Source organism: Pseudophryne corroboree, chromosome 1 (genome assembly GCF_028390025.1).
Source record: "Pseudophryne corroboree isolate aPseCor3 chromosome 1, aPseCor3.hap2, whole genome shotgun sequence".
In the NCBI taxonomy this organism is placed as follows: domain Eukaryota; kingdom Metazoa; phylum Chordata; class Amphibia; order Anura; family Myobatrachidae; genus Pseudophryne; species Pseudophryne corroboree.
In genome coordinates, this window is record NC_086444.1 from 341,951,859 (window position 1) to 341,975,937 (window position 24,079).

Genomic DNA, 24,079 nt, shown 5'->3' on the forward strand with positions numbered 1-24,079 from the left:
GAAACACAATTAAAATAGATAAGTAAAAAAGAAAGCCTTGCCGCAAATCTTTGTCATAATGTAAGTATAGAAATAAATAAGAGAATTGGACAACTTCATCCGTTTCACCAAAGCAGAGAAGGTGTTTGTGGTGTACTTCATACTGATGATCTCCATTTCACAGCTCATTAGGATTTTATCTTTCATTTTGAAAAGTAATAGAGGGTTAGTTTGTAGCTTCTTAGGCCTGACCGATATCTGCTCTTGTGCTATGATTACATGTACAATCAGATATTTCTCATGATGCAGCACTTGTAGGGGGAAGTAATGCATCAGTCTTTGTATTTAATACTTATCAAGTATTTTTAATTTGCTCAGTAAACACGAACACTATTACTACCTAAGCTTAATATTGCCATTATGGGAGGAATTCAATTAGCCACGAAGCCAACGCTGATCAGGGATTTTTTTCACCTGCCCGAAACAGTCCAGTTTTCACGATCGTGATCACAAAAACACATAGGTCTGTGAATTTATCATAGATTCTGTGGGGTAAATTTACTAAGGTGGGAGGTTTTTTTTAGAACTGGCAACCATTCAGATTCTATCTATTATCTAGCATCTAGATAAATGTTAAGTAGAACCTGATTGGTTGCTATGAGGAACATCACCAGTTCTAAAAAAAAACGCCCACCTTAGTAACTTTACCCCATTGTGTTATCACCTGAAAATGAAATATTTTTCAGGAGAAAAAAATGGCCTACAATTGAATTACTACCCCCCCCCCCCCCCCCCCCCCCCCCCAAAAAAAAAACTGAATTCCCTCTAAATCTGAAAATTATCCTTTTATTCATTACAGTTATTCCAAAGTGGCATGGCTATATTGGGGAACATTTTCTAAAGTCTGACTGCATAGATAAAACAAATTAATTTAACATCTCTGTATGGGATATTTATTTCAATCACTTTATTATCAGAAGTCCTGGTAATTTTTATACAACATAAATAAACAATGGAATATTGTTCCAGTTGGCAGATATCTGCTTTGATGATACAGCATTTGTGAGAGGCTACCTGGGATATAAGTACTGTGGTCTATAGGCCCGCTATAGTTTCTGAGATAGTGTAAGATGAATGGTCATGATTTAGCCCAGTGGTAGATATTTGCCAGTCTAAAGGACAGATCATGACTTTGTGTCATCTAATAACATTTTTCCAACACCCCAGCAGTCCCTGGGAGAAATGCAGCAACTTCAGGAAAAAACTCTGGTATCTCCAATTCCCGATTCTCCGGGCTTTCTGCAAGTATCAAAGGAGTCAGGTGGAAGTAGCAGCAAAAACTCATCGTGTGACACAGATGATTTTGTTATGGTGCCTGCACAGTTCCCAAGTTCCCAAGGTTTGTTTATTGTATACAAGAGATAGATTCTACAAAGCTCACGTGTGTATGTGCCTGTAAGAGGTTATGTGGGAAAATGTATCAAACCTTCTACTGAGTGAAATAGTTGCCCGTAGCAACCAATAAACTTCTTCTTATCATTTTATAGAATGGCTAGCTAAAATCTGATAGGTTTATATGGGCAACGTCTCCACTTCCCCACTCTTAGAAGTTTTACTACATTTTCCTAATTAGTAACTTCGTGCAGTTCTCATGTAAGGGATGATCTTAGACAACCTGTGGATCTCCTGTTGTTTTGTTTCCTTCTTCTTGCTGCTTATACTATTGAATTCTGGGAGTTGTACCGTAGTTCCAAACCAGCAATAGGGATATAGGGGTCTATTTACTAATGCTGCCCATCCACCTAAAGATTTATTGTCAGATCTGGACAGTTGGAATGAAAACCTGGTAATGGATGAGCAAAAATGACAGTTGGCCATTTGCTCCCAAACACTGGAAACAGAAAAATTGGTTAAATCCATGGGCAACTGTCATTTCCGCTCATCCATTCCCAGGTTTTCATTACCACTGTTCAGAGATGTACTATGCAGTGATAAGAGTGGAAAAACAAGCCAGTGGAGAGGTTGCCCATGGTAACCAATCATCTGCTCTATATAATGTTATAGTATGCAAATTGTAAATGTTACTTCAATGCTGATTGGTTGTCATGGGGAACTCCTTCACTGGCTCTCTTCTCCTTTTCACTGCTTAGTACATCTTCCCCTTAGTAAATAGACCCCACAGACTGGAATAGACTCTCCAAAAAAATAATAGGGCCCAGAACTGATAACTTGTCCACATGGAGCCACGGGATCTGGTAGTGTGTGCCATTTGTCTTTGCAGTTACACAACTATTATGTGAATAATTGATGTTAATTGAAGTCCTTCTATCTCTCCATTCAGTTCATAGTTGCTTTCAATAATTTACTGATTAATGCATTTTATTCCTACCTGATGAGATGTGCCCTGGGCATGTCTGAGGCGTAACACACCACACTTCCAAACATTTCAGAGGCACTTTACAAAAATGGCTTTGTTTAAACAGAACATTTTAAGAACCAGCTGTCTTACTCTTGAATTTCCTTTCCATCACGGCACATTGTAAATGTAATCTGTGTCAGTTGCTGGAGAGGGGTAAATAGAAAGCAGTGTGCTATAAGGGGCATGGTAAATCATACAACAAGTGTGATGCTTTTGTTATACTGCCTGTATCCCAGTCATCTGCATCTTTGTGCCGTGCTGGCTAATTATGGCTGCTCAGTCTGAACAATATAATTAAACTCTGCTCTGTTTCCCAGGCATTTAAAACAAAGGATCAGATATTTTTTTTCTCTGTGTGTAAATCCCATGAGTTTACTTGGTGTGATTTAGTAGGAATTACAGTTTGCCCACAAGCTATCGGGGTGGTGTGGAAGGATTCCAAGAGTTTCTGGCTGCAGAAGGCTCAAAATCAAATAATGCTAGGAAAATATTAAAGTTACAATGTTTGTACATCACAGTCTATATATTTAAAAGGCTAACACTGCTCCTCATGTCTTGGGGGGGGATTCAAGTGTTTTGCGCCCTGGTGGCCACTAGATGGCACATAACGGAGCAATTCAAATGTTTCTTCTCTCGGGTGCACACAGCCGCCGACACTGACATTACGGTTATGTTGTTCTGTCATTTTGACGGGCTGGTAACTAGTTATATTTACAAAAGCACATCCTCTACCCATTATTTCTATGTCTTATATATCAGTGATGGTTTCCACAAGAACCTTTTATTCTTTTTAATACAATGTGTGCAGTGTTGCACATTTTATGTATGGTTATCTTATTTCTTATTTAAATAATCTAATTTGAATTGGCACTGGGACTTGTCCAGTGTCATAATTAAATCACCTTATACGTATGGCCTTTGCCCTAAAGTGCCACTAGACCTAATGCTGAGTTGCAGGTATACCTGCATAGTGTAACGTTTGTGTTTTCACATTGCACATGTTCCAGAACCAAGCTTATGCATTTTGAGCACATCTCCACTTGAGACTGAAGAGATGCAACTGTTCTCCTATGGAGTGGCCTCATGTTAATTAAGGTCAGATTGGGTGTGTCTAGCATCTATCAAGGCAATTCCCTGAATTGCTGATGCTTGGGTTGGGTCATCATGTTGGCAAATCTCATCAGTCCTCCATTACACACGCTGGGAGGTATAGACGGGGTTCAAAGGAGCCAGTGCGCTTTAAATTTCTTCAAGTGGGTGTGCTGGCTCCTCCCCTCTATGCCCCCTCCCACAGGCAGTTATAGGTAAAAACGTGCCCGAAGAAGAAAGGACATATATGAGAGAAGGAAATATAGTAAAGAGTGGTGAGATTTGGGGGGGGCGTGGCTTGACCACCTAGCAGGGCGGACGTGTCCTGAGAGTGCTCCGACTGCTGAGACTCCTATTTACCCCTTTATTCTGCCCACCCAAGCCCACCCTAGTTACTTTCCCAGCGCTCTGTAGCTGACCTCGGTGCGCTGTACTGGAGGGGGTGAGCTACGGAGGCCGAGGGACTGGATCATCCAGTCCTAGCAGGTTGCGGCCTTCCCTCCGTGGTAAGGCCGGGTCCTCGATTCTGCTGGCTTCCGGCCGCGGCTCTAGGGGAGTTCGAGTGCCGCACTTCCGCCCGTGGCTTTCATCCACTGCACGACCCCACTCGCGGTGCCTTGCCTGGGGATCCGGGAGGTGCTGAAACGGCGCAGGACGCTGCTGACTGATGACCCTGGTCTGCGGCTGCTGGGAGAGAGTGTCCACGGGAGCCCATTGGCGGTGGCCATCTTGGACTGGAGGAATCCGCGTGCAGCAGCTCCTGGATGCAGCTGGAGACCACTCTGGCAGATAAGTGTGCGGTCTGGGGGGTCTGAGCCTTGGTCCTGCTTGAGCTCTCTGGCCTGCATATAAGGAGACAGTGTGCCCCTGTACTCCCCACCCATACTACTATCTATCAGTAGCTTATTATATGCAGCTGGCCTCACTGTACACTACCTGGGTTACAAGTAAAGTGTTGTGTTTTTTTTTTGTTTGTTTTTTAAATTATATACAGTGTATATATATTTTTTTATTATCTTATTTTATTTTACTTCAGCACATTTGAACGCCCCCTTTGTTCTATTTCCACACTATCCTGTGCAACTGATATAGCTCCAATTAAAGAGCGCATCAGGGTTTTTTTTTTTAATGTTATCAAGCCCTCTACAACGGGCAGTCTTCTATTGTAGGACACGTGTCCCCTGCACTTTGTGATCCCTGTATACCACCACGGAGTGCTGCTGGAGATAACCTTCCACAACATGCTCCCGTAGTGTGACCTCACCCCATCCTGGTTCCCGTATATATATATCCGAGTGCTACCGGTGCTTCCCTCCCCACTTCAGCTTTGTCAATTGCTTTCATTTTCCTGCTCATCCCCACTATGTCGAAAAATAAAAGAGTCCAGCAGGCTCCCACAAACTTCTTTGGGGGCAAAGCTAAACCTGCGCAGACGCAAGGGTCCCTGCTTGACTTCCCTTCTTCTCCATCCCCCTCTGATTCAAGTATTGACCCGCAAATACAGGCCGTGATGACCGTTTTGCTGGAAGGTGTACAATCTGCTTTTAGCCAGGAACTCTCCAAAGTGGTCGCAGAATTTAAATCAGAAATCGCTTTGTTGGGGACCAGGACTGATGCTTTGGAATCTAAAACTGATGACCTCAGTCGCTCACAACATCGTATGGACTCGGAACTCGCTCGACTTCACGACGAGATTGAACTACTCAAAGAAAAGCAGGAAGATCAAGAAAATCACACCAGACGTAACAATCTCCACATTCGCCAAGTTGCGAATCTGTGTCCGGTGCCTCTCTGCAGTCCTTTCTTAAAGATTTCTTCCAGCACCTGGTGCCAGACCTCTCCGACGATGATTGCCTATTCGACAGGGCTCACAGGGCCTTTTAGAAGCAATCCTTCGGCAACCCAACCCCCTAGAGATGTTATTGTACGCCTTCACTACTATAGATCCAAAGAGCGAATTCTGTTCTCCACCCGAGATGCTCCCACTGTTATTCCGAGTCATGCAACTGCAAATATTTCAAGACCTGGCTCCCTCTACTGTCCAGAAGCGGAGGGATTTCCAACCCATCACGAAGATCCTTCGTCAACACAACATTCGTTATAGATGGGGGTTCCCCTTTCTTCTCTAGGTCTTCACCAACAACACCACGTATTCGGCAAAGACTCTGACTCAAGGTCAGGCCCTGCTCGCCAAATTGGATCTGCTTCCGGCCTCTCTTCACACCTCCTTGGCTTACCCTACAGCTCAGCGTTCGAAGCCGCCGACGGCTGAGTGGTCGAAAGTGGGCCGTCAGCATTCAGGGGATACAGACCCCCTGATCTCACTGGGACTCCTGCTTGGCCTTCACCATTACCCATTGCAGTTCTTGGACATCGTTCTGTTTCCATGACTGTGATTTGGTAGCGACCCTTGTTTTCCGGGTTCCTGCCGTATTGTTTTTCTATTTTCGGACGCCCCGCCCTCGGGCTGCTCTGCTGCGTTTTGCTAATTTTTATGTATAATTTTTTTTTTCTCGTCTGTTTTTTCTTGCTGGTTTTTGATAACTCAAGATCTTCCATATATTATTGTATTGATACTGCCTAGGTTTCTTTTAGTTTAATATGCTGCACCCCCGTGTCTCTTCCCCTCCCCCTCTCTCTTCCCTTGTCCTACCCTTCTTCCTTCCCCTGTCCCCCCCTCCCCCCACTTCCTCTCCCCGCCGGTATTGGTAGCATTTCTACCCTTTCTCTCCCTACCAGTAGGGATTGCTTTTGATTTGTCGGGTCCCCCCGACGAGTTTGGGACCAGGATGCTCTGGTCACATAGGTTCTGACCTTTTGCCACCCCCATGCACCCTCTATCATTAATGATTGTTGTTGCTGTACTGTTTTTTATAGCGGTCCTCCAGTGGGACCCATTTCCTCGGGGTTGTTGCCCCTTTGGGTGCTTTCTGTCTTCTTCTCTTTTCCTGTTATGTCTTCACCTTGTATTTATCTTTCTCTCTTCTTCTCCCTCATTTCCTTGGCTCTGGTGTGGATTCTTTGTGAATTTTTTTCTTTTTTAGTTTCCCTTCGGGCGATCTCTCCCATTTGGAATTAGCATTTCCCCTCACCTCTCGCTATGGCTTTGAAACTACTTTCTGTTAATGTTAATGGCCTTAACTCCCCTAAACAACGCACTATAGTCCTTGGTGCCTGTAATAGGGAAAGGGCAGATGTTGTTTTCCTTCAGGAGACCCACCTAACCGGCTCGCATACCCAGCTGAAAGGCAAGGGATACTCCCAGACCTACTTTGCCTCAGCTGATTGTAAAAAACGGGGTGTGGCGATCCTCTTTCACCGCCGGGTCCCTTTCAATCATGTTAAGATGATAGCAGACCCGGAAGGACGAAACGTAGCTGTGATTGGCTCCTTGCGCTCTGATACATACACCTATGTCTCTGTTTATGCTCCCAACCAGGATCAAGCTCAGTTCTTTCAACATTTATTTCTCCGCCTTCAAAATTGCGCAGGGTCACATTATCCTAGGTGGCGATTTCAATACGATCCTTGATCCGTCCCTTGACAAATCTAGCAATTCAAGCTCCAACAAAGACTACATTTTCTAGGGCTTCTCTTACTCTCACTTCTTCCCTCAAACTATTTAACCTTTGTGACTCGTGGAGGTTCTGCCATTCCTCGGCCCGCGACTACACACACTACTTGGCCCCCCATCAACAATACTCGCGCATTGACATGCTTCACGTCTCCCAACCTCTTTCCACATCCTTAGTGGATGCTGGTATTACCCCCTTTACATGGACCGACCATGTGGGGGTCTATATTCTATTGGCTCTTTTGCAGGGTCCCTCTCCGTCTCGCAAATGGCGATTGGATGACACGCTGTTACTGCATCCTTCGAATGTGAATGAACTCAGAGAAGTCCTCAAACATTACTTTGAGGAAAATGATACCCCAGATGTTGCTCCTGGGGTCGTGTGGGAGGCCCACAAAGCCACTGTCCAAGGCCACATAATGGTAAAAACCTCCATTATGCAAAAAAAGATGACACAGGAGGTCTCTTCTCTTGAAAGTCAAATTTCGACCTTGCTAGACCAACATAAACTTAACCCCACGTCCGCCCTTCTTCATCAGATTGATAATCTTAGAGGACAGTTGAATACTCTCCTCTCCCATCGGGCTGCTACTACCCTGCGGAAATTACGCCAAAGATTTTATGACAAGTCTGATAAAATGGACTCTCTGTTAGCCAACAAGTTGCGACGTAAGCAGGCCTTGACCTCCATTGATAAACTCTATTCTGCTACATTGAAGGCTTCACATACGATTCCAGAGTGATGGTTGATGAATTTAGAGGTTTTTATAACTTCCTGTATAACCTGCCAGTGCCTCCTGCTTCCCCACGCGACACTGAGGCTGTCCAAACTTACTTGGCTGACACGCCCCTATCTTCTATAACTGAAAGCCAACTGTCCGCATTGAATGCTGACATTAACAGGAAGAGACCATAGCTGCAATAAAATCAATGCGACCCTCAGCTGCCCCGGGACCCGATGGTTTTACGGCCCATTACTACAAGACATTTGCGCCCGATCTTGCTCCCCGCCTCGCCTCTCTATTTAATGGCATCCTGAATGGAGCCTCATTCGCAACCGCTACACTACAAGCTGACATAGTAGTGATCCCAAAACCTGATAGAGACCCCTCGAAATGTGCTAATTACCGACCTATCTCTTTACTCAACGTAGACCTAAAGATCTACACCAAAATCTTAGCCCTGCGTCTCACTATTTATCTTCCCCACCTGGTTCATCCGGACCAAGTGGGCTTTATCCCAGGACGCCAAGCGTCTGATAACACCAGGAGAGCCATAGACATAATCCATTCTATACGTGTACAGAAACTTCCCTCGCTGATTTTAGCTTTGGACGCCGAGAAGGCATTCGATCGTATCTCGTGGTCCTTTGCCTTTCAAGTTCTCCACAGAATGCGTTTTGCTGGTAGATTCCTCCGGGGTGTTCAGGCGCTGTACCACTCTCCCTCAGCCACGGTTTCAGTTAACCGCTTTACCTCTTCCCCTATTGGGATTACTAACGGTACCAGGCAAGGCTGCCCACTCTCCCCCTTAATATTTGCCTTCGTTATGGAACCCCTAGCCGCAAGGATACGCGCCAATGCGCCTTATATCCCTGGGAAAGTCGGCCCAATCTCTGCAACCTCTTTTGACTGAAATAGAACTCTATTCCAAATTTTCTGGTTATAAAATTAATCCCGACAAAACTGAGGTACTTGATTTTTATGTTCCGGGCCCAACCAAACTAGCTCTCGAAGTTTCCTTTCCGTTCACCTGGCATAAACGTAAACTTAAATACCTAGGTATCTATCTCACCCATCGACATCACCAACTCTTTCAGGCTAACTTCCCCCGCGTTCTGGATCAGGTAAAATCAGACCTACTCTCGTGGTCTTCTTTGTTTATATCATGGTTCGGACAAATTAATTAGGTGAAGATGAATGTGCTCCCTAGGCTTCTTTATCTTTTCCAAACACTCCCAATCTTCGTCCCCTCTTATTTTTTTTAATTTTTGAGATTTCAATCCTCTAGTTTTATTTGGGCTAACAAGCGCCCCCGAGTTCGCCTACGATTGTTACAGCGCCCGAGTCTTGGTGGAGGTCTAGGTATTCCAGACTTTAGACGTTATTATTTTGCAGCACAATTGGCTCATTGTGTACAGTGGTGTAACCCTGGGGCACGGAAGGTCTGGGCTGACATTGAGGCAGCTGTCCTGGGGCTTGCTTCTCTCTCCTCCCTTCTGTGGATACCAAGGTCCAACCGTCCCAAAACTGTAGCCTCTCACCCGATTATATCTCGCTCCTTATCTATATGGGACTCTGCACACAAAAAATTCAGACTAGCCCCCACTCCATCTCCGATTGTGCTTCTTCTACATAATCCTGCTTTTCCTCCGGGTATGCACAAGACATCGTTCCTCCCATGGAAGAACAGGGGCATACTGCTTCTTAACGATATCTCCACGACCGCATATTTTCCCCAATTCTCTCAAATTCAAAAAGATATATCTATTCCCACTAAACATTTTTTTCAGTTCCTCCAAATCAGACACTTTCACTCTACCATGCACCCGACTGTTACCAAACGACCTCTGACTACTTTCGAGGCACTGTGCCTTAGACGTTCTTCCACTAGAGGCCTGATATCTCTCATATACACATTACTTACCGAAGACCCTTCCCCTCATCCCACTTCTTATGAGACAGCTTGGGAAACCGACTTTCAGGCTACCCTCACTGAAGATGAGTGGTCGGAGATCTGGGTCAACGCTGCCTCTAGCTCTACCTGCGTTAAGATTAAAGAGAATATATACACACTGCTTTACAGATGGTATTACGTCCCCTCTAGACTTTGTAAAATGTATCCTGGTTCTTCCGATAGGTGCTGGAGGGGCTGTGATACCGAGGGTTCCTTCATACATATATGGTGGTCCTGCCCTAAAATAGTCACTCTATGGAAGGATGTCATTGCCTACATAACGACTTTACTACAACTGCCCATTCCTTACGACCCAAAGTTTTTTCTTTTACCATTGTATATCCCAACCTTATCCAGGCACCAAAACCAATTGATGCGTCATGTGGTCTCTGCGACCACCTGCCAAATTGCAATGGACTGGAAACGTACTGATGCTCCCTCCATTCACTCTATTTTAGCTCGTATTTGGTACGTGTACCGCATGGAATACATGACTAGCATCATTAACTCCTCCAAAAAATTTAACTCTGTATGGTCCCCATGGATCTCCCTCCAGCGAGTAGCCTCCCCGTTCGCTCTTTAAAATGCCGTCCTGTTCTCAGGTCGTACCAATTATTATGTTACTTTTTCGCCGAGAATCCAGCATTTCTATCTTTTCTCCCTTTCCCTTCTCTATTCCTCTTCTCCTAGCCACCTTCTTTGTTTCTTTGCTTTGACTGTCCTTTTCTTTTCTCTCCTCTCTTTTCTTCCACTCTCACTCTGTCTTTTTCTCCTAAAATTGTTAAAATGGATCATGTCTATTTTACTGTCTATATTGTCCTTTCTGACTTTATGTACTAGTTTGTACATCTTTCGATTTTGACAGCTATGTTTGATATTGTGTTCTGATCCACCTAATAAACAAATATAAAAATAAATAAAAAAAAGAGTGGTGAGATTTGCATACCAGCACACCACTAACATATAACAACCATCAACGGCTGGTAACAGCAGCAACAGCTGAACAGGTAACCACATAACAAGAACCTGCAAAAAAGTCAACTCACTGAGGTGGGCGCCCAATATCCCTTATGGACTACGAGAAAAGGATTTACCGGTAGGTAATTAAAATACTTTTTTCATTAGCATCCATAAGGGATATTGGGGGAATCTAGTATGATGATGATGATGATCAAAGCTTCCAGAATGGGAGGGAACGTGTGGAGACTGCTGCAGCACCGCCTGCCCAAACTGGTTATCCTCTTTGTTTGGCCAGGGTATCAAATTTGTAGAACTTAACAAAAGTGTTTTGCCCCGACCAGTTGCAGCTCGGCATAGTTGTAAGGCCGAGACTCCACGGACAGCCGCCCAGGGAGAACCCACTGATCTTGTAGAGTGGGCCTTCAGAGACTTAGGAACAGGTAAGGCTGCCGACACATAGGCCTGTTGAATAGTAAGGCTAATCCAACGAGCAATGACAACCCTTTTTCTGTGCATCATAGAGCACGAACAAAGAATCTGTCTTTCTGATCCGAGCCATTCTCTTGACCTAGATCTTCATGGCTCGCACAGCATCCAATGCTTCCGCAGAAGCGCCAGAACCGGACGGAATCACAATAGGAACTGCTGCCTAGTCCGGAGCTCTGCTCTGTCCTCGTAAAAGACCCAAGTATGGACTTTTACACGATAAGGCCCCCATTTCCGAGACACGTCGAGCAGAAGCCAGGGCCAGAAACATCACCGGTTTCCACGTGAGGTACTTGTCTACTATCGTCATCAGAGGTTCAAACCAGGAGGATTGTAGAAAATCCAACACTACTTTCAGATCCCAGGGTGCTGTAGGCGGCACAAAAGAAGGTTGGATGTGGAGTACCCCTTGCAAGAATGTCTGAACTTGCCAGTTTCTTCTAGAAGAAAATGGAGAGGGCTGAAATCTGGACCTTTAATGGAACCCAGACGTAAGCCTTTATCCACACCAGTCTGCAGGAAACGCAAGAAACGTCCCAAGTGAAACTCAGCAGGCTGGTACGTGCGCTTCTCGCACCAAAAGACATATCTCCTCCAGATATGATGATAGTGTTTTGACGTCACCGGTTTTCTTGCCTGAACCATGGTAGCAATAACCTTTTTGGAAAGGCCCTTGTGAGCTAGGATGTTCCGCTCAACATCCATGCCGTGAAACAAAGTCGCTGTAAGTCCAGGTAGACGAACGGTCCTTGTTGAAGAAGATTGCTTCTTAGAGGCAGAGGCCAAGGGTCTTCGACGGACATTTCCAGAAGATCCACGTACCACGCCCTCTGGGGCCAATCCGTGGCAATCAGAATTGCCTGGACTCTTTGATTCCTGATTCGCTTGAGCACCCTTGGGAGCAATGGAATCTGAGGAAACAGGTAGACCTACCGGTAAGGCCAAGGCGATGCTAGTGCATCCACTGCTCTCGCCCCAGTGTCCCTGGTTCGTGAGCAATACCAGGGAAGTTTCTTGTTGAGACGAGAAGCCATCATGTCTGTCTGCGGGCAGCCCCACCGGTTGATGACCTGCTGGAACATCTGCTGGTGGAGATCGTGATGACTCAGGAAGTCTGCTTCCCAGTTGTCCACACCCGGAATGAAGATTGCTGACCAGAGCTCTTGCATTTCTTTCCGCCTAGAGGAGTATCTTTGACACCTCTTGCATGCAGGCTCTGCTTTTTGTCTCTCCTTGTCGATTGATATACGTCACAGCTGTAGCGTTGTCTGACTGTACCTGGATCGCGTGATCCCTGAGCATAGGAGATGCCTGAAGCAGAGCATTGTAGATCGCCTGCAGTTCCAGAATAATGATCGGAAGAGGCTTTCATGGGTTGACCACCTGTCCTGGAACTGCGCCCCTTAGGTGACAGCCCCCCATCCCCTTAGACTCGCATCCGTTGTGAGGAGGGTCCAATCCTGAATCCCGAAACTCCGGCCTTCCAGTAGGTTGGAGGACTGTAGCCACCACAGGAGGGAAATCCTGGCCTGAGGTGACAGCCGAATCATCCGGTGCATCTGTAGATGTGATCCGGACCACTTTCTCAGGAGATCCAACTGAAACATTCAGGCATGGAACCTCCCATACTGGATCGCCTCGTATGAGGTGACAATCTTTCCCAACAACCTTATGCAAAGATGGATGGACACTCGAGTAGGTTGGAGCACCTTGCGGACCATCTCTTGAAGTGTTCTCGCCTTGTCCTCTGGTAGGAACACCTTCTGGGCCACAGTATCCAGCAACATCCCTGGAAACAGGAGCCTCTGAGTCGGCTCTAGGTGGGACTTCTGTAAGTTGAGAATCCACCCATGGTGTGACAGAAGTTGGATAGTGCAGTTGATATGAAGCAATAAAAGCTCCCTGGATCTTGCTTTTGTCAGAAGATTGTCCAGGTAAGGGACAACATTGACCCCCTGGACCTGGAGTTGGAACATCATCTCTGCCATCACCTTCGTGAATACCCTCGGGGCTGTAGACAGGCCAAAGAGCAGAGCCTGGAATTGGAAGTGATTGTCCAGCAGGGCACACCGCAGGTGCGCCTGATGAGGCAGCCAAATTGGAATATGGAGGTAGGCGTCCTCGATATCCAAAGAGACCATGAATTCCTGTTTTCCAGGCCTGCAATCACTGCTCGCAGGGATTCCATTTTGAAATTGAACACCTTCAAATAAGGATTCAAGGATTTTAGATTCATAATGGTCTTACCGAACCGTCCGGTTTCGGCACCACAAATATGTTGGAGTAAAACCCCTTACCGCATTGCGGTATTGGTACTGGAACAATGACGTGGGACTGGGACAACTTTTGGATGGTTTTTGCAACGTAATTTGCATATACTCCAAAGCTGGTAAGCTTGATTTGAAAAATCGTTGAGGAGGAGTACTGTCGAACTACAGATAGTAGCCTTGAGAAACGCGATTTCTGACCCAGGTATCATGGCAGGAAGTCTCCCAGATGCGGCTGAAGTGACGCAGTCGAGCTCACACCTCGAGATTTCCTCGGGGTGGGTGTACACCGTCATGCTGAGGCCTTAGCGGAAGCAGAAGTGGTGGTCTGTTCCTGAGAGCTGGTGCTTGCAGGCTTTCTGGACTTACCTCTAGTCGCAGTGGAGGCACCTCTGTCCTTAGATCGAAATCTGTGATACCGAAGGACTGGACAGATGGCCCCAGGTAGGAGCGTCTCACCGACGGGGAGAAACGTGGATTTCCAAGCCGTAACTTTGGAAAGCCAGGTATCCAATTCAGCCCCAAAGAGCCATTTCCCATAGAAGGGGAGGGATTCCACACTACGTTTGGATTCTGCATCCGCAATCCACTGGGCCCTGCGCGCCGACACTGCCCTGGCAAAAGTTTTAGCATTAATGTTCCCCATCTCCTTGAGTGAATCACAGAGGACACGTGTAGTGTCCTGAATGTGTTTTAGGAGGGTCACCATAGTGACCAAGGGCATATCTCCCGGGAGTCCCCCCTGAATTTGAGTGGTCCAGGAATGAATGGCATGGGTCATCCTGCAACCCGCAATGACCGGCCTTTGTGATACACCGGCCACCATGTAAATAGATTTGAGTGTAGTCTCTATATTCCTATCCCTAGGATCCTTGATGGTAAAGGAGCCCGGGGCAGGCAGCACCGCCTTTTTGGACAGGCGAGAGAGAGGGGGTTCCTCCCAAAATTTCCTATTTTCAGAAGCAAATGGGAAAGTGCGCAAAAACTGTTTGGACACTTGGAATTTTTTGTCTGGATTTTTTTTTTAATAGGTCATCTAACTTTGCAGAATCAGGGAAAGTGACATTAGGCTTGTTTTGTATAAAGAAAAACGACTGCTGTGATGCAGCATCCTCTAGAGGGAGCTTTAACACGTCCTGTATAGCCAGAATTAGGGGTTCAGTACCCTGAGCAGAATCGGGATCTCCACTAATGGGATCCAAGTCATCCCCATCCTCCTGTATATCCTCATCTGTATCAAAGTACCCACGCTTCTGTGGACCTGCATTAGAGAGTGGGGGCTGTGCTGCATCTGCCCTAGCAGCTAAATCTGCAACAGCTTGTTGTAGTATCTGAGTCTTCTGTACATTAGCAGTGAGCTGGGTTGACATATCTGACATCGTAGTTTTCAGAGACCCTAGCCAGTGGGACTCTGGACCCTCTCCCCCAGCCCCTTCACTGATTTGTGAGATTGGCTGCATTGTTCACAGGAAACAGAATCAGTAGATAATGGAGAGAATCTGGTGTTGCATACACTGCACAGCTTGTGTTTACCCATGTTTCGCAGTAAGCACAATAACATACACATACACACATACAGTTATATTGCAAGCCTGCCCCCCTTACTGTATGTGAGAGGAGACACAGAGAGAAGGACACCAGCACACCCCTAGCTGTACAGCCCCAGTGAGGCTGTCAGCTCACTATATTACAGTAAACACTAAGAAATCCTGTCCTAAAGAGGACCCAGATAGTGTACACAAGCGGCCCTCCCCCTTTGCTACACCCTGTACCAGATATCCAGCGTGGTTGAGGAATCAGGAAGTGCTGTGTGTGCTGAGAATGGCTGCAGTATGCAGAGGAAGGTGCCAAAACGCCTCAGGTCCCACTCTGATGTAGTTCCGCCCCCTCCAATGGCGCCGGAGTTACAGAGATATATTATACTGGCAAAGTCTCCATATAGCTTAAAAACATCACAACAAGTGCTAGTCAAAGTGTTTTTGTGCCAGTCTACACGGGGGGATCTTAGCGGGACCCCCCAGGAGGGTCCCGTACGCCACGCTCGTGGTCAGCCGCACAGTGAACCAGGGGGCCCCCCTTCAGGCAGCGTTAGGGGTGTGCGGCGTGCTGCAGCTGTGACAGCCAAGGTGCAGTGCCCCGCTGAACAACAGCCCCTCAGGACGGTGGTCCTGCAGCGGGGAAGCGGCTCGTAAGACCGGTGACTGTACCCCCCTAACACCCATGGTGCAGGTATGCTGTTGCCCAAACAGCATACCGAAAATAACAGAAAAAAGAAATTGAAGAAAACTCCCTGGAGCTCAGAGATGTGCATCCTCTCTGAGGGCACTTTTTTCTAAACAGCCTGTGGGAGGGGACATAGAGGGGAGGAGAGAGCACACCCAGTTGAAGAAATTTAAAGTGCACTGGCTCCTTTGGACCCCATCTATACCCCATTGTACTAGATTCCCCAATATCCCTTATGGATGCTAGAGAAAATACAAATGTACTGGATGGGGTAGGGGGCACAAAATATTTTTTGTGGGGTGGTTTGTGAAACATGTTTTCTTTAGTACTATAGGGGTGTTGGGTGGTACTATTATAAGGATTTAAGACCACTGGGGTTTTATTGCCATTGGGGGACGACGTGAAGTTATTTTATAATGTGGCCTATGGACACATTATAAAATATTTAAAATACTTTTCTCTTACGTCCTAGAGGATGCTGGAGACTCCAAAAGGACCATGGGGTATAGACGGGATCCGCAGGAGCTTGGGCACACTAAAAAGACTTTGACTGGGTGTGAACTGGCTCCTTCCTCTATGCCCCTCCTCCAGACCTCAGTTAGACTTTGTGCCCAGGAGTGACTGGACACACACTAGGGGAGCTCTACTGAGTTTCTCTAGAAAAGACTTTTGTTAGGTTTTTTATTTTCAGGGAGACCTGCTGGCTACAGGCTCCCTGCATCGTGGGACTGAGGGGAGAGAAGTCAGACCTACTTCTTCTTAGTTGAAGGCTCTGCTTCTTAGGCTACTGGACACCATTAGCTACAGAGAGTTCGATCACTTGGTTCGCCTAGCTGCTTGTTCCCGGAGCCGCGCCGTCACCCCCCTCACAGAAGCCAGAAGAAAGAAGCCGGGTGAGTATAAGAAGATCCGAAGACATCAGACAGCAGAAGACTTCAGTAACGAGGTACAGCGCAGCGGTAGCGCTGCGCTCCATGCTCCCACACACTTCACCAAACGGCACTCACAGGGTGCAAGGCGCTGGGCTTGGGAGTCACCGGACAAGAGATGGCAGATTCCCAAGAGAATTTTCATGGCGTATCCTTTCCCCTCTGATGACAGGGAAAATGTGAGTCGTCTCCAAATGTCGACAAGGCTTTATCCCGATTGTCCAAGAAGGTGGCGCTTCCGTCCCCTGACACGGCTGCTCTTAAGGATCCAGCGGATCGCAAGCTGGAGACGACATTGAAGTCCATTTTCGTTAATACTGGTGCATTGCTCAGGCCTGCGGTAGCGTCGGTATGGGTGAGTAGTGCTATTGCACAGTGGGCTGAGAATTTGGATTCTGATATGGATACCCTTGATAGGGATAACATTCATTTGACTCTTGGTTATATCAAGGACGCGACAGATTACCTGAAAGATGCGGCGAGGGATGTGGGCCTCTTGGGATCAAGAGCCAATGCCATGGCGGTCTCGGCTAGGAGGGCGCTGTGGACTCATCAATGGAATGCTGATGCTGACTCCAAGAAGAATATGGAAGCTCTCCCTTTTAAAGGTAGTGTCTTGTTTGGTGACGGCCTTGCTGACCTGGTGTCTACCGCTACTGCGGGTAAGTCATCTTTCCTTCCTTATGTCCCCACACAACAGAAAAAGGCACCCCATCATCAGATGCAGTCCTTTCGGCCTAATAGATATAAAAAAGGAAAGGGCTCATCTTTCCTCGCTTCAAAAGGTAGTGGAAGGGGAAAGAAGTCGCCCGCCGTGTCGGGCTCCCAGGACCAGAAGTCCTCCTCCGCCTCTACCAAATCCACCGCATGACGCTGGGGCTCCCCTGCGGGAGTCCGTACCGGTGGGGGGCCGTCTCCGTTTCTTCAGTCAGGTCTGGTTTCAATTGGCCCTGGATCCTTGGGTCTTAGACATAGTGTCCCAGGGGTACAAACTGGAGTTTCAGGAGATGCCCCCCCCCACCGCTTTTTCAAGTCGGCCTTGCCAGCTTCTCTTCTGGAAAGAGAAGTGGTAACTGCTGCAATACAAAAGCTGTGTCAACAGAGGGTTGTTGTGCTGGTTCCCCCGTCCCAACGGGGGGAAGGCTTCTACTCGAGCCTCTTTGTCGTACCGAAGCCGGACGGCTCGGTCAGACCGATTCTGAACCTGAAATCCCTTAATCCATACTTGAAAATTTTCAAGTTCAAGATGGAGTCTCTTCGAGCGGTGATCTCCAGCCTCGAAGGGGGGGATTTTATGGCGTCAGTCGACATAAAGGATGCTTACTTACACATCCCGATATACCCTCCTCATAAGGCCTTCCTGAGGTTCGCGGTGCAGGATTGTCATTACCAATTTCAGGCGTTGCCGTTTGGGCTTTCCACGGCCCCGAGGGTTTTCACCAAGGTAATGGTGGAATTTATGGTCCTCCTTCGCAAGCAAGGGGTCACAATTATCCCGTACTTGGACGATCTCCTGATAAAGGCGAGGTCCAAGGAACAGTTGTTAAGAAATGTGGATCTCTCCCTGTCTGTTCTACGTCATCACGGTTGGATTCTAAATTTGCCAAAGTCTAAGTTGATCCCGGCCACTCGGCTGCCCTTCCTGGGCATGATCCTAGACACGGAGATACAGAGAGTGTTTCTGCCGGAGGACAAGGCTCTGGAAATCCAGACCATGGTCAGGGAGCTTCTGAGGCCGGCAAGTGTGTCGATTCATCAATGCACTCGGGTACTAGGGAAGATGGTTGCGGCTTACGAAGCCATTCCGTTTGGCAGGTTTCATGCCCGGGTGTTTCAGTGGGATCTGCTGAAAAAATGGTCCGGGTCTAACCTGCACATGCACCGGAAAATATGTCTATCTTCCAGGGCCAGGATTTCTCTCCTGTGGTGGCTGCAAGGCTCTCACCTTCTAGAGGGACGCCGATTCGGAATCCAGGACTGGGTCCTGCTGACAACAGATGCAAGTCTCCGAGGCTGGGGAGCAGTCACGCAAGGAAGAAATTTCCAGGGAAAATGGTCAAGCCAGGAATCTTGTCTCCACATAAATGTTCTCGAGTTGAGAGCCATGTACAATGGCCTGCTGCAAGCAAAGAACCTTCTTCAGGGTCTCCCTGTCCTGATCCAGTTGGACAACATAACAGCGGTGGCGTACGTAAACCGCCAAGGCGGAACAAGGAGCAGGGCGGCTATGTTGGAGGCTACAAGAATCCTTCGCTGTGCGGAACATCACGTGAGCGCTCTGTCAGCAGTCTTCCTCCCGGGCGTGGACAACTGGGAAGCAGACTTCCTCAGCAGACACGATCTCCTTCCAGGAGAGTGGGCTCATCATCAAGAGGTATTTGCAGAAGTGACAAGGCGTTGAGGAATTCCTCTGATAGACATGATGGCGTCTCGCCTCAACAAGAAGCTTCTGAGGTATTGTTCCAGGTCAAGGGACCCCCAGGCCAGTGCAGTGGATGCCCTGGTGACTCCGTGGGTGTTTCAGTCGGTGTATGTGTTCCCTTCGCTTCCTCTCATTCCAAAGGTGCTGAGGATCGTACGACGAACAAGGGTTCAGGCGATACTCGTCGTTCCAGATTGGCCACGGAGGGCCTGGTATCCGGATCTTCAGGACTTACTAGTGGAAGATCCCTGGCTGCTTCCTCTAAGAGAGGACCTGTTACTGCATGGGCCCTGCGTGTTTCCGGACTTACCGTTGCTGCGTTTGACGGCGTGGAAGTTGAGCGCCAGATCTTAGCTCGGAAAGGTATTCCCGGGGAGGTCATCCCCACACTCCTTAAAGCTAGGAAGGAGGTTACGGCGAAACATTATCACTGTATTTGGAGGAAGTATGTTTCATGGTGTGAAACCAAAGCAGCTCCTGCGGAGGAGTTTCACTTGGGTCGGTTTCTCCATTTTTTGCAGGCAGGCGTCGATGCAGGCCTGAAATTGGGTTCCATCAAAGTGCAGATTTCGGCTTTATCTATTTTCTTTCAGAAAGAATTGGCCGTCCTTCCAGAGGTTCAGACTTCAGTGAAGGGAGTGCTGCATATCCATCCTCCATTTGTGCCGCCGGTGGCGCCGTGGGATCTTGAAGTGGTCTTGCAGTTCCTTATCTCTCACTGGTTTGAACCTTTTGCGCAAGGTTGAGTTAAAGTTTCTCACTTGGAAAGTGGTCATGCTTTTGGCTCTGGCGTCTGCCAGGCGAGTGTCAGAGTTGGCGGCCTTGTCTCACAAGAGCCCTTATTTGATCTTCCATTCGGATAGACCGGAATTGAGGACTCGTTAACATTTTCTGCCGAAGGTGGTTTCTTCGTTTCACATTAACCAACCTATCGTGGTGCCTGTGGCTACGGATGCTGTGGCGGTTCCAAAGTCTCTTGATGTTGTAAGAGCTTTGAAAATTTACGTCGCCAGAACGGCTATTACCAGGAAATCAGAGGCTTTGTTTGTCCTGTATGCTTCCAACAAGATTGGAAATCTTGCTTCTAAGCAAACTATTGCACGCTGGATTTGTAATACGATTCAGCAAGCTCATTCTTCAGCTGGGCTACCGGTGCCGAAGTCAGTAAAGGCCCATTCTACCAGAAAGGTGGGTTCATCTTGGGCGGCTGCTCAAGGGGTCTCGGCACTTCAGCTCTGCCGAGCAGCTACGTGGTCGGGTTCAAACACCTTTGCTAAGTATTACAAGTTTGATACCCTGGCTGATGAGGACCTCATGTTTGCTCAGTCGGTGCTGCAGAGTCGTCCGCACTCTCCCGCCCGTTCTGGAGCTTTGGTATAGACCCCATGGTCCTTTTGGAGTCCCCAGCATCCTCTAGGACGTAAGAGAAAATAGGATTTTAATACCTACCGGTAAATCCTTTTCTCTTAGTCCGTAGAGGATGCTGGGTGCCCATCCCAGTGCGGACTGTTACTTGCAGTTGTTGTATTACTGGTTATATTTGTTTACACGTGGGTTGTGTATTAGTTATATTCAGCTTGTTGCTGTTGTTAATTCATACTGTTATCTGGTTTGTTGCTACTCCGTTTGTACGGTATGTTTGTGGTGTGGGCTGGTATGTTTCTCGCCCTTAGTTTAAACAAAAATCCTTTCCTCGAAATGTCCGTCTCTCCTGGGCACAGTTCCTATAACTAAGGTCTGGAGGAGGGGCATAGAGGGAGGAGCCAGTTCACACCCAGTCAAAGTATTTTTAGTATGCCCAAGCTCCTGCGGATCCCGCCTATACCCCATGGTCCTTTTGGAGTCCCCAGCATCCTCTACGGACTAGGAGAAAAGGATTTACCGGTAGGTATTAAAATCCTATTTTTAAACTATAATAATAATAATAATAATAATAATTAATTAAAACAAATACAATATCTGAGCGGTTTTATGGGATAATAATCATCCGTTAAGGGGTTAATGAAGCTATTTTGCTGCTTATTAGTTAGGAAAGGATTATAAAGCCATTTCCAAAGAATAGTCCATCACTCTATAGTGAGAACTTTACAAATGGAGAACATTGGAGAGCTTTGGTACTCTTCCCAGCAGTGAGTTACTCATCTTATTCACCCAAAGATCAGACTTTCTGGGGCTTTAAGAAATCACAAATAACCCAGAGACACCCAGGGATTTACAGGACTCTGTCAACAGCATACACATTAAAGTATCAGAAAAAACACAGATCAAGTATGGCTTTTGTGGAAGGGTAGCCAGCGGGAAGCTTACCTGCAATATCTCAGAGCAATCATGCTTAGCCCTATGAATAAGACTTTTGGAACAGTTTGTTTGGTCTTAAAGCACAATGACATATTTGTTAAAAAAATAATTTATATATTTTTTTATTTATCACCTGAAAACCTTATACCAATCATCATTTACAGTAATGGCGGTATGATGATTAGGGTTGTTTTGCAGCCATTTAATCTGCCATAGTACCCTCTGTATTTCAGAATGTTTAAAAGGATCATTTTAGTCCATCTGTCCAATAACTGTAGCATGGGCAACATTGGAGCATTCAATAGGACAATAACCATAAGCATACCAGAAATTCTAAAAAAAAAAAAAAAAAAAAAAAGGAATGGCTAAGTCAAAGTCAGGACTTGCACCCAACTGAGCTACAGTGACGGGACCTCATGAGCTGTTCATATACATTTGCCCTCCAATATCAGTGACCTGAAACAATGGGGTAATTCCAAGTTGATCGCAGCAGGAATTTAGTTAGCAATTGGGCAAAACCATGGCCCTCATTCCGAGTTGTTCGCTCGCAAGCTGCTTTTAGCAGCATTGCACACGCTAAGCCGCTGCCTACTGGGTGTGAATCTTAGCTTAGCAAAATTGCGAACGAAAGATTCGCAATATTGCGAAAAGACTTCTCTGTGCAGTTTCTGAGTAGCTCGAGACTTACTCTGCCAGTGCGATCAGTTCAGTGCTTGTCGTTCCTGGTTTGACGTCACAAACACACCCAGCGTTCGCCCAGACACTCCTCCGTTTCTCCAGCCACTCCCGCGTTTTTCTCAGAAACTGTAGCGTTTTTTCAAACACTCCCATAAAACGGCCAATTTCCGCCCAGAAACACCCACTTCCTGTCAATCACACTCCGATCTCCAGAACAAAGAAAAAACCTTGTAATGCCGTGAGTATAATACCAATCTTCATAGCAAATTTACTTGGCGCAGTCGCAGTGCGAACATTGCGCATGCGCAATAAGCGGAAAGTCGCTGCGATGCGAAGAAAATTACCTAGCGAACAACTCGGAATGACCACCCATGTGCACTGCAGGGGAGGCAGATTTAACATGTGCAGAGAGAGTAAGATTTGGGTGTGGTGTGTTCAATCTGCAATCTAATTTGCAGTGTAAAAATAAAGCAGCCAGTATTTACCCTGCACAGAAATAAAATAACCCACCCAAATATAACTCTTTCTGCACATGTTATATCTGCCTCCCCTGCAGTGCACATGGTTTTGCCCAATTGCTAACTAAATTCCTGCTGCGATCAACTTGGAATTACCCCCAATGTTATAAAAAGGACTCCACCAAAACTTCTAATGAAAATGATTATGTAACATAGTTGTTGAAGGTGTTTCTTCAGACTAATGAGTCATGGTTCTTTTCTGTTGAATAATTTTGTATTGAATGCATAATGTGAAAAGTAATTCTGTTAAGTCACATTAGATTTGTTTGATCAAATTTTAAGACTCCTTGAGCAGATGATTAATTATGGCCACAGTGTACTTTCATTATCACATGACTATACAAAGGCTATAATGTATTCAAGTTTTTATTAGCTTGAACTAACCATCTCCTTTTGATATTGAAGGTGATAATGCAGAAGCTACAACTAGCAAGCCCATCCAGGACACGTTAATGTATAGCAGGTAAGTTAATTATTCTTTTCTCTCTTCATTGTAGATTAAACACATACCGTATATACTCGAGTATAAGTCGACCCGAATATAAGCCGAGGCACCTAATTTTACCACAAAAACCTGGGAAAACTTATTGACTCGAGTATAAGCCTAGGGTGGAAAATGCAGCTCTAGCCGTACACAGCCCTCATACTGCCAGATATGCCCCACAGTGCCAGATATGCCCCACAGTGCCAGATGTGCCAGATATGCCCCACAGTGCCAGATATGCCCCACAGTGCCAGATAAGCCCCACAGTGCCAGATAAGCCCCACAGTGTCAGCTATGCCCCACAGTGTCAGATATGCCCCACAGTGCCAGATATGCCCCACAGTGCCAGATATGCCCCATAGTGCCAGGTGTGCCAGATATGCCCCACAGTGCCAGGTGTGCCAGATATGCCCCACAGTGCCAGATATGCCCCACAGTGCCAGGTGTGCCAGATATGCCCCACAGTGCCAGGTGTGCCAGATATGCCCCACAGTGCCAGGTGTGCCAGATATGCCCCACAGTGCCAGGTGTGCCAGATATGCCCCACAGTGCCAGATGTGCCACATATGCCCCACAGTGCTAGATACTTACCCTCCGTCGCTCCCGCGCTGTCTTCTGAAGGAGGGACACGGAGAGCGCAGAGCGCGGCTCTCCTGTGTCCCTCCTGCGTCTCCGGCGGCAGCGGCGTGTATGTGTTAAAGGAAGTGCCAGTTCGTGCACTTACTTTAACACACACACGCCAGAGACGCAGGAGGGACACAGGAGAGCCGCGCGCTGTGCCCTCCGTGTCCCTCCTAAATCCTGACTCGAGTATAAGCCGAAGGGGCTTTTTCAGCACAAAAAAAAGTGCTGAAAAAGTCGGCTTATACTCGAGTATATACGGTATATACAATTCTATATACAATACATATATACAGTTATTTTTCTGTAAAGCTAAGACTCTGTTTTATAAAGGACTTCTGTTTTTCTTACCAGTTCCCTGTTGACATCAACTGGCCTGGAGAGTCGTGCTCGAACACCTTCTCCTACGCTTCCATACAGCTGCTCTCCCAGCCCATCCCGGTAAGAATAATCACA

At 46.9% G+C, this 24,079-nt stretch overlaps 1 protein-coding gene across 2 annotated transcripts in view; it reads left to right on the forward strand.

Annotated features, from left to right (window-relative positions):
- ULK1 (unc-51 like autophagy activating kinase 1) overlaps window positions 1-24,079 on the forward strand; it is a 180,583-nt gene that overhangs the window by 116,535 nt on the left and 39,969 nt on the right. Inside the window, exons 13-15 of one of the 2 annotated variants that reach the window (XM_063964660.1) lie at window positions 1,207-1,378; window positions 22,924-22,981; window positions 23,978-24,064. In XM_063964660.1, coding sequence (XP_063820730.1) covers window positions 1,207-1,378; window positions 22,924-22,981; window positions 23,978-24,064 — 317 coding nt within the window. The remainder of the gene's footprint in view (window positions 1-1,206; window positions 1,379-22,923; window positions 22,982-23,977; window positions 24,065-24,079) is intronic. The other variant, XM_063964661.1, reaches the window with a different exon arrangement.